Source organism: Erythrolamprus reginae, chromosome 3 (genome assembly GCF_031021105.1).
Source record: "Erythrolamprus reginae isolate rEryReg1 chromosome 3, rEryReg1.hap1, whole genome shotgun sequence".
Lineage (NCBI taxonomy): Eukaryota > Metazoa > Chordata > Lepidosauria > Squamata > Dipsadidae > Erythrolamprus > Erythrolamprus reginae.
Genome location: NC_091952.1, coordinates 138,409,777 through 138,420,661, shown reverse-complemented (window position 1 = coordinate 138,420,661; position 10,885 = coordinate 138,409,777). Strand labels below are relative to the sequence as shown.

Genomic DNA, 10,885 nt, shown 5'->3' with positions numbered 1-10,885 from the left:
CCGCTTCGGCCAGGACCGCCGCCTCGCCCGCCGGGTGGCCCAAGCTGGCGGTGGCGCGAGCTTGGGCCACCCGGCGGGCGAGGCGGCGGCCCTGGCCGAAGCGGCGGAGCGGCCACCGCCCGAGCTCCCTCCGGAGCCTGCCGCCGCCGCCACCGCGCTTCCTCCACCAGCCGAGGAGGCTTGAAGCTGGACTTGTCCTCGGCGCCGATGTCGCTGAGCTTCAAGCGTCCGCCTTTGGACGTCTCTTTGTCGGCGTTGGGCTTACACAGGAAGCGCAGTTGGAGCTCCCGCTCGTGCCGCAGCCAGAGCCGCGCCGCTTCAGCCAGGGCCGCCGCCTCGCCCGCCGGGTGGCCCAAGCTCTGGGCGCAGCGCACCACCGCGCACAGCTCCCTCGCTTTTATGTAGTACCGTGTTTCCCCGAAAGTAAGACATATGTCTTACTTTCGGGGTATGGCTTACATTAGCCGACCCCCCTGAAACCCCCCATATGTCTTACAATCGGGGGGGTCTTACTATCGGGGAAACACGGTAGGTAGGAAGGAAGACAGGGGAAAAAAGGAAGGAGGGAAGGGAGAGAAAAAGGAAAGAAAAAGGACAGAAAGAAAGAAAAAGGAAGGAAGGAAGGAAGGCTTATGACCACAATATTTTGGTTGCTAAGCAAGGGTATTGTTAAGTGAGTTTGTTAAATGAGCACTGAGAATGAGTTTGTAGCACCAAGGGGCGGTGGACTGAAAAAGTTTGAGAACCACTGGTCTAAGTGCTATTGCTATTCATCCCTTCTTTCAAGCATAGTAGTAATTTTGAATGGTTGTGGAATGAATGGTTGTTAAATGGAGAATTATATCTATTGCTGTATGTCAGAACTCCAATAAGAAGAAAACCAGAAGGATTTTACTATCTCTAAGCCTGCAGGATTTGTTTTTATGGATATAACTCAAAATACGCTTAAGAAGAAAATCTTGCCTCATTTTCAAGCTGGGAATAAAATGCACAGGCAGGTAAGTTTTACTACATGCAGCCAGCTGTCGGAGGTGTATTTGTTAAAGAAGGAATTTCATAAATTCATCTAGCATGTATGGATGAGTATCAACTTTTTGCAGCTAAATTCCCAACAGCAGCTATGTTGAGTAATCAACTTAAACATCCTGTTGGACTGCTGTGCTGCTCGTACAGCTTTCCCACATTCCAGAGGTTACAGAATTTCAAAACATGAATTTTGATTCTCATTCCAGGAATGCAAAGGTTAATTATTAACCAACTATTTCTTCATACATATAGCTTGTCAAGGATACTTGACAATGCCAACACCACCAATCCGATTCTGCCTCTGCCAAAATGGGAGGAGTAATGGCTTAATTATATCTTTGGGGAAAGGCTTTCTCTTGTTGAGACTTTTATTCTGCAAGAAGGGAAGAAGAGAATACAGTACATACATTCATTTCCCCTGCTGTTGACTGTTCATCTGCAGCTTTTCCAGGTTTGTTGCAATTTGTTGATATGAACTTCCTGTTCCCATGTTTGCTGTGTGTCAGTGGCAGTGGGGACTTGAAGAATATATAAATAGGCTAGTTAAGATTGGAAAATAGAGATTTGGTCATGTTAGGTCATTCATTCAGTCTAAAAAATTAGGCTTATTTAAGTAGCACAATCTGTTTTTTAAAGCTTCTTTTTTGGTCTAAACTAAGGTTACAAAATACATTTGAATGAAAGAGAAATAGCAAGAGTTCAGATTTCTTTTGTGTTAATTAATATTAGCAAATATGGCTGACAAAGAGTAAAGTTCGAAAGACAAAGGCAAGACTGCTTACTTTATTCTGATTTCTTTGAAGTGAAACTAAACTAGCAATTTTAAAGGAAGCTTTGTGGAAATATTTGTTAGCAAGGTTGCTCAACTAGTCCTCCCTTCTCCTCCATTATTTCTTTCAGCTTAGAAAGTAAAAAAGGCAAAAAGCTTTACCTTTAGTTCAGAACAACACCTGCATTACTTTTCTCTTCCCTTTTTTTCATTTTGATAATCCGATCCAATACTAAAGGATCCTTCAAACTTCTTTCAAGGAAATTGCTGCTTTTCTCTTTCACAGTGCATTGTCACCCTTTCAGTCATTGAAAATTACTAGAGAAGAGAGTGCTCTCCTTCTACGTTTTTTGGGGGGGTGAGGTGGGGGGACTTAACTGTGTCTGCAACTTGAACCATATTTGATTTTATGGTTTCTTTACTACTGATTCTTCTAATCTCTTCTTGTAAACAACTAAATACACACACATGTCCTCTGAATTTGATTTTGCCCTTTAAATCCGTTTTCCTCAGAACCATACTCTGTGGCCAAAGAACCACAGAAAGTATGGGTTCAGAGAGGAACTTCTTAGGTTAATTAATGTTGGAAGAAATATCCATCTGGTTCAGTTCCAAGTCAGGAGAAAGGCACTGGAGACAAAAGGGAGACTGGAGGCTGATTGGAAAGATAGTACATTTATTCCAGGTATATATATATTTATTTTCTCCACCATAAAATAAAATAACTTTGGGACTTTGGTATGGATGAAACAAATGAAAATAGTATGAATGATTTAATTAGCCTGCCTGACACTGGAGAGGCGGGAGGGGAGGGGGCACCAATATCTGGGGTGGCAGAGGGTCGGAATATTCCGGTCTTGCTGGGGAGAGGCAGATATGGCGGGGGCCACAGAGCTAGCTGTTCCAGGGGAATGAGAGATCGCTGCTTAATAACTATCACTTGTTCCGGCTCTGTGAAACCAACCCTGGGCACTGGTGATGAGTGTAATTCTGGCCCTGGGCTCAAGCTGCTGCTACTCAATGCAAGGTCTGTGGTAAATAAAGCTCTCCTCATCCAGGATCTGATCCTGAATGAGGAGGCAGACCTGGCATGTGTAACTGAAATCTGGCTGGGCCCGGAGGGAGGAGTTCCTCTCTCTGAAATTTGCCCAGCCGGGTTTCAGATATGGCATCAGCCTTGACCCCAGGGAAGGGGGGGAGGAGTGGCTATTATAGCCAGGGAGAGCCTTGGCTTACGTAAACTCGTTGCACCAGAGATTGCGGGTTGTGAGTCCCTCCTGGTGAAGTTGGACTTAGGGGTTCAGGTGGGCTTGTTCCTCACGTACCTGCCTCCCAGCTGCATGTCACAAGCCCTGCCTGTGCTACTTGAGGAGGTAGTCGGGTTGGCGGTAGGGTTCCCCAGACTTATTGTCTTGGGGGATTTTAACCTGCCGTCACTCAGCAAAACCTCTGGACTGGCACAGGAGTTCATGGCCACCATGACAGCCATGGACCTGACCCAAGTAGTACAGGGTCCTACTCACAAAGGGGGGAACGCACCCGACATGGTATTCCTCTCTGAGCAACTGAGTAATGGTCTGAGAATAAGGGGCTTAGAAGTGTTGCCTTTGTCATGGTCAGACCATTTTCTACTGCGGCTTGACTTCCTGGCTCCAATCCTTCCCCACAGGGAGGCGGAACCGACTAGGCTGTTCCGCCCCAGACGCCTGATGGATCCAGAGGGCTTTCAGAAGGCGCTTGGGGTTACTCCAGATACACTCGTACACAGTTCGGCAGAGTCTCTGGCCGAGGCCTGGAACAAGGCTGCAGCGGAGGCTCTTGACCGAATTGCGCCGTTACAACCTCTCTGCGGCACTAGACCCCGTAGAGCTCCATGGTTCAACGAGGAGCTCCAGGAGTTGAAACGCCAGAAGAGACATCTAGAGAAGCGATGGAGGAAGAGTAAGTCCGAATCCGATCGAACACTTATAAGAGCTCACATTAAGACTTACAAAGTGGCGCTCAAGGCGGCAAGATGCACATATTATGCCGCCTTGATTGCATCAGCGGAATCCCGGCCGGCTACTCTGTTTAGGGTGACCCACTCCCTTCTTAATCAGGGGGAAGTTGGGGAGCCCTTGCAGAGGAGTGCCGATGTTTTTAACACGTTTTTCGCTGATAAAATCACTTGGATCCAAGCGGACCTCGACTCCAATTGGAAAGCAGAGTCGACTGACAATGAGTCAGTCGAGGTGACTGAGGCCTGTACTTGTCCACCTGTCTTGGAAGAGTTTGAACTGGTGACACCTGATGAAGTGGACAAGGCCATTGGAGCTGTGAGTTCCGCCACCTGTTTTCTGGATCCGTGTCTTTCCTGGCTGGTCTTGGCCAGCAGGGAGGTGACACGGAGCTGGGTTCAGGAGATTGTCAATGCTTCTTTGGGGAGGGTGTCCTTCCCAGATCCCTACAAGGAGGCACTTGTGCGCCCCCTCCTCAAGAAGCCTTCCCTGGACTCAGCCATTCTCAACAACTATCGCCCAGTCTCCAACCTTCCCTTTATGGGGAAAGTTGTTGAGAAGGTGGTGATACTCCAGCTCAAACGGTCCTTGGAAGAAGCCAATTGTCTAGGCCCTCAGCAGTCAGGATTCAGGCCCAGCTACAGCACGGAAACTGCTTTGGTCACGCTGATGGATGATCTCTGGCGGGGCCGGGACAGGGGCTTGTTCTCTGTCCTTGTGCTCCTTGACCTCTCAGCGACTTTTGATACAATTGACCATGTTATCCTTCTGTGCTGGCTGGAGGGGTTGGGAGTGGGGGGCACTGTTCTCCAGTGGTTCTCCTCCTACCTGTCCAGTCGGTTGCAGTCGGTGTTAGATGTCGACCTCTAGGTCTGTCCCTTGTGGGGTGCCTCAGGATTCGGTCCTCTCCCCCCTTCTATTTAATATCTACATGAAACCGCTGGGTGAGATCATCCAAGAGCATGGGGTGAGGTATCAGTATGCCGATGATACCCAGTTATACATCTCCACCCCATGTCCAGTCAACGAAGCAGTGGAAGTGATGTGCCGGTGGCTAGAGGCTGTTGGGGTCTGGATGGGTGTCAACAAGCTCAAACTCAACCCAGACAAGATGGAGTGGCTGTGGGTCTTGCCTCCCAAGGACAATCCCATCTGTCCATCCTTTGCCCTGAGGGAGGAATTATTGACCCCCTCAGAGAGGGTTCGCAACTTGGGCGTCCACCTCGATCCACAGCTAACATTGGAACACCATCTTTTGGCTGTGGCAAGGAGGGCGTTTGCCCAGGTTCGCCTGGTGCACCAGTTGCGGCCCTATTTGGACAGGGAGTCATTGCTCACAGTCGCTCATGCCCTCATCACCTCGAGGTTCAATTATTGCAATGCTCTCTACATGGGGCTACCATTGAAAAGTGTTTGGAAACTTCAGATCATGCAGAATGCGGCTGCGAGAGCCATCGTGGGGCTTCCCAGATCCGCCCATGTTTCTACAACGCTCCGTGGCCTGCATTGGCTGCCAATCAGTTTCTGGTCACAATTCAAAGTGTTGGTTATGACCTATAAAGCCCTACATGGCATTGGACCAGAGTATCTCCGGAACCGCCTGCTACCGCAAGAAACCCAGCGACCGATAAGGTCCCACAGAGTTAGCCTTCTCCAGGTCCCGTTGATTAAACAATGTCGTTTGGCGGGTCCCAGGGGCAGAGCCTTCTCTGAGTGGCCCCGGACCTCTGGAATCAACTCCCCACAGATATTAGAACTGCACCCACCCTCCTTGTCTTTCGTATATTACTCAAGACCCACCTATATCGCCAGTCATGGGGGAACTGGGACACCTTCCCCAGGCTTTTATATTTTATGTTTGGCATGTATGTGTTGTTTGGTTTTAAATGATGGGGTTTTATATGTTTTTTCTCTTTTAATATTAGATTTGTTCCACTGTAACATTGTTTTTATTATTCTTGTGAGCCGCCCCGAGTCTTCGGAGAGGGGTGGCATACAAATCTAATAAATTATTATTAATTTTTATTATTAAACACTGAGAGCGAAAAATATAAGAAAGATAGAAAGAAAGAAAGAAAAAAGAAAAAGGAAAGAAAATAACAAAGGATACATAGAGAGAGAGAGCATTATATAAGTGCAATTTACAGAAATGTTAATCTTTCTGTTGACTATCATGTCATACAGCCTTTTACAACCTACTATAATTATTCTAAGTGTTTTTCTGTATCATTTATTTCATTTAATCTATATTTTCGTGTTTCGGGTTTTGTGCTTAATTTCCATTATATATATATCATGTTGTTTTTTCAATTGAGATTTGTTTTATCAGCTGTGTTTCATTTTAACATGGAGTAACATGATTTAATTCCAGTATCCATTTCTTTCTTCATTTTTCAATGGATTTGTGGATTTGTAGTTGATTAGGTGCGGTGATGGGCCACATTTTTTTTTACTACCACGGTGTGGGTGTGGCTTATTTTCTGGGTGTGACTTGATGATCATGTGACTGGGTGGGAGTGGCTTGTCAACCATGTGATTGTGTAAGAGTGGCTTGCCAGCCATGTGACCAGGTGGGAGTGGCTTGATGATCATGTGACAGGGTGTCTTAAAGGTAATGAGTGACAGCTTCAACACCCCCACTTCTCATTCTATTGGGAAGCTGTGATCCCTTTATAGCCCATGGACTTCAACTCCCAGAATTCTTGAGCCATGAATTCTTGCTGGGTCAGGTATTCTGGGAGTTGAAATCCATAGCTGTAAAGAAACCATAATTGCCCACACCTTCTCTAAGCTTAGAGGGAGGAAATTATCTAATGAGACATTATCTCTAAGATCATACATTTCCAATGTAAAGATACTGAATTCAAGTTCAACCAATCAATATTAGTATTTTTTTAAAGAAAGGTAGGCATTTAAAAAAAAAAACAATGGAAGAAGCCATGACAAAAAAGCAGGAAGTTTAAAATAACAATCCATATGGTTGTCAGCTGTACTCCCATGCAATTCCATGAATGAAAGGGAATATAGAAGTAACTCATCTTAATCTATTATCAGAACATTAACAGGCACCAGGAAATAAGCTTTTCAATTTATTTCTTTAAGAACAATCCCTATGTTTCTCTTGTGCTTTCAGAGAAAGTAATAGAGGATGAATTTTTCCTCAGTAGTGCTTGCCAGATATATTTTAAGACAGAGTTGATGATTCCATACTAATTGGAAATAAGAAATTAAAAGTACTGTAAATACTAGCTTTTAATATTCTCATTTTAATCTTAATGGTTCTTAAACAATTCACCAACTGAAGAGATTGATGTGATAAAGATTTTTGACAGCTGCAACACCCCCACTTCCCATTCTGTTGCACAACCACGAGCCCAGGTTGCTTTCACCCACATTCCTTACCACTAGGTTTCGGAGGCAGGGAAGGAAATAGGGGAGCATGGAGTGCCGGGAGTGAAGTCTGGACTCCCACAACCAACCCTCCCCCTTCCCAAAGCTCCTTCCTTCCCTCCCCAAGCCATGCCGGCGACGCTGCCCCGCATCTCAGTTCAGGGCTGAAATCCCAAATACAGCATTTCCAACCAATGCTTTCTCCAGCCTCTTTGGACACATCAACTGAAAAGGAGCCCACAATTTCTCCAGTTCATTTAGTTCTACTGCCAAAACTGCTCTGGGTGTTCAGGTTTTTTTCCAACTTTTTTTTTCAAGCAAAGCATGTTTATACATTGATATCAGGAAAAAAACCAAATCAAACTTTAACATGGAACTTGACAGTGGGAGCGCTGTAGGGTTACCCACTGGGAAATTCCAAGGACAGTTTGTACCTCAAGTCCTCATAGCCTCCCAGCCATGCCGGTGATGGTCCCGATTCACTTGAAGAGGTTGTCCAACTCTGGGCAGGTGGAAATGCTGGGGTCTCCTGACATTATCAGCATCATCAGCTCCTGCTGCAGCCTGCTGCAGATGGAGTCCCGGGCAGCGCCCCTGCCACTTTCGGTGGCCTTGCAGGGGGCATGGGTGAGGGCTGTGAGGCCATGACAGGCGGGCAGGTGGATGTGGGGAGGTTTTGCCCTGCTAGTTCAGCTTGGCAAGCGCTCTTCCCAGGGTGCCCAAAGAAAGCTGGCCGAAGAGCGAAAAGGCGAGAGGGGCTGGAGCCGAGTGCCTGGCAGCGCATCAGGAGACTTGGACTTTATAGGGACAGGAAGGGGTAGTGGTGGCTGGGAACAAGTGGGGGAAGGCGATAGAAGGAACCCATCTAACCATCACAGTGTCCTCCTACCTGCGTCAATCCTCGACTACTTGGGTCAAAAACCGGGGGGGGGACTGCGCTGAGGGGAAGGGGTGGCAAAGGCAGGCTTCGCTTCAACCCTTGCAGCCAGGTCTGGATCCCGGGCGTGTTGGAGGGAAACGGGGAGGGGAAGAGATGCGCTGTCAGGCACTCGACTCCAGCCTCTCTCACCTTTTCGCTCTTCGGCCGGCCCTCTTTGGGCTCCCTGGGAAGAGCGCTCGCTTTCACTGGTGTACTTCAGGCTGGGGCACTTTGTCAGTGGGCGGGCTGAGGCAGGGCGGGGCTGCCCATAAAGCACATGGAGCTTCCCTCTGTGAGCTCCCCCACGCTAGCCTGCCCCCAGTCTGCGATCAGCCCGTTCGTAAGGGTGGCCGGGCCAGGCAGCACAAGAGGAGACGGGACAGCTGCACCAGGATGCGCCGCATTAATTTTAGCCGTGCGGGGAAGGGCTCAGACTGCAGAAGGAGGAAAACAGTCCCGGCTTCTCCAAGCCACCGCCTGCCTCCCCCCAGGCTTCCGTGGGGCAACGCAGTTGAGCTGCTTTTATTTTTTTTCTGTTTTCTTTCAAGACATTGAACTCAGAGCTGGTTGGGCCACCAAAGTTGAAGCACTTTTTGATTGGATGAAAACAAATGGCATTCAAATTGTTTTTGATGACATAGAACGCGTTCATTGGGGCGTTCCATGTAGAAACCTGGAGAGGCAAAGAGACATTGTTATGGCCTTGGCCAGTGAGAAAAAAGCTGAAATGATTTACAAATATTTGAAAAGTTGTGATGGCCTTAATCAAAATAGAAACGAGATAAGAGTCCTCAGAGATCTTTCCTGGGAAACTTTGAAAGTGAGATCTGCTTTACACCCAATCTCAAGTCATTTATATCAAAGTGGAGTAAAGTTTACCTGGACATTCCCCACTGCTATTTTGGTGTTCCAGGAAAATAAGATGTTCAAAGCACAATCATTGGAGGAGGGGAAGGTACTATTGAACCAACTGGGTATTGAGTTTGGAGAAAGTGGAACAGATGGAGAGCCACAAGGTGCAGAAGGAGGAGACGATTATTCCAACGGTCATGGTACGCCAGATGAGGAGGAAAGGCAAAGGGAGGAGCAGTTGAAGGAGTTGCTAGAGCAGGTGGAGATCATTAGAAAGGAGCAGAGGAGAAAACCAAGAGCCCAGCGTGAGAGGAAAGCAAAAAAGTGAAGAGTTGAAACTCACTCTGTTGCCTTGTTTTGGAGATGTTTCTGGAAACTTTTAAGGGGAAGGGGAAAATAAGTAAACCAAGAGCAAAACAAGAGGGGAAAAGAGGCTGAAAAAAGCCTCTGAAACAGAGCTTCATAAAATTAGCCTCTCAAGCAGAGGTTTCAGAGGCTGGAAAAAACCTCTGAAATTGAGCTTCAGGGGGAAAAAGCCTCTTATTTTCTTCCCCAAAAACTATAGTGCGTCCAGCAGTGGGCAACAGTTGGTGCTTCCAGGTGCGCAACTCCAGTAGGAAAATCGCACCGACACACCACCATGTGAGATTTGGCTTCTCTGCATGTGCAGCAAGCCAAATCTCATGTGAAGATGCCTGCAAGAGCGAGATTTCGGCTATTTTCACTGTTTGTTTTTTTTTTGCTTCTGCAGATTTTTTTAAAATTTGAGGACATTTCCAACTTGTCAATTTGTAGGGTTTTTGCCATATTTTTTTCCCATTGGTCTAAATTTATATTATGACCGAAGTTTTTGGCCCAGCTAATCATGTTTTCTTTAACAATTTCTTCTTTCATTTTGTGTTTTAATAAAAAAAATGTATATTTTGTAATTGATTTCTTTTCTTGTCCTACTAGAATTTTATCCAGAGCTGAGTCTTGTCTTTGTATTCCATAGTTCCTCTTATCATATGGTAATCTTGATTTAATTTTTTAAAATCACAGTGTGATTTTTCCTAGCTCCACTTGCTGCACCCTATTCATTAGAAAGATATCTGAGTAGTTTAGAGTAGGGTTTTAATTCTAATTCTCTGTGGGCCAGACACGGATGGGACAAGATGGATGCATCCTGCAGCACCCTGACAACAAAATGAGGTGCAAGGGTGCTCTCATGCCCCTCCAAGGCTAGTTTTTGGCCTCCGTAGCCTCTTGCAGCACTCTGCTGGCCGAAAACTGGCTGCAGAGGGTTTCTTTGAGGGCCCTCACACCCCATTTTGGCATGCAGAATGCAGTAGGAGGCCATACAGGCCAAAAAGTGGCCCCTGGGGGGCACATTGCCCCCACATGCCCCATTTGGCTGGCAGAGGCACAGTGGCTGGTCTTTTGATATTTCCAGGCCTGTCCCACGGGCCAGATCTAAGCACCCCATGGACCAGATCTGGCCCATGGGCCTTGAGTTTGACACCCCTGGTTTAGAGAGAAGGATGTCTGGAATGATGGTGCTGAATGCTGAGCTGAAGTCTATAGTTATTGGTGATTCAGGATATTATAAGATATAATGCAGTATCATTTGCCAATCTATTTGCATAGTAGGCAAACAGCAAGTGATCTAGCAGCAGATCCCTTTCGGCTTTCAGGTGGGCCAGGACTTACCTTTCAAAGTTTGCCATAAAGTATGGATATTAAAGCAACTTGTCTGTAGTCATTCAGCTCCTTGTTGGATGGTTTCTTGGGCACTGGGATGATAGTACAGCATTTGAAGCAAAAAGACCATATCACATCTCTAGTGATTTATGAAAGATGCGAGTGAAGATGGGGCCAGACTTTTTCATCCTACAGATGACTACCCATTTCTATTGATACATATAGGGACAAACGACACTGCAACACAGGATT

General features: G+C 46.7%; 1 protein-coding gene across 2 annotated transcripts in view; it reads left to right on the top strand.

The window, feature by feature from the left end:
• The first annotated feature begins 740 nt into the window (after positions 1-740).
• Positions 741-10,885, top strand: part of LOC139164547 (flavin-containing monooxygenase 5-like) — a 76,417-nt gene continuing 66,272 nt past the window's right edge. Inside the window, exons 1-2 of one of the 2 annotated variants that reach the window (XM_070746825.1) lie at positions 1,414-1,477; positions 2,309-2,480. In XM_070746825.1, coding sequence (XP_070602926.1) covers positions 2,376-2,480 — 105 coding nt within the window. In that variant the 5' untranslated portion in view covers positions 1,414-1,477; positions 2,309-2,375. Of the gene's footprint in view, positions 1,478-2,308; positions 2,481-10,885 lie in introns of both variants that reach the window. The other variant, XM_070746826.1, reaches the window with a different exon arrangement.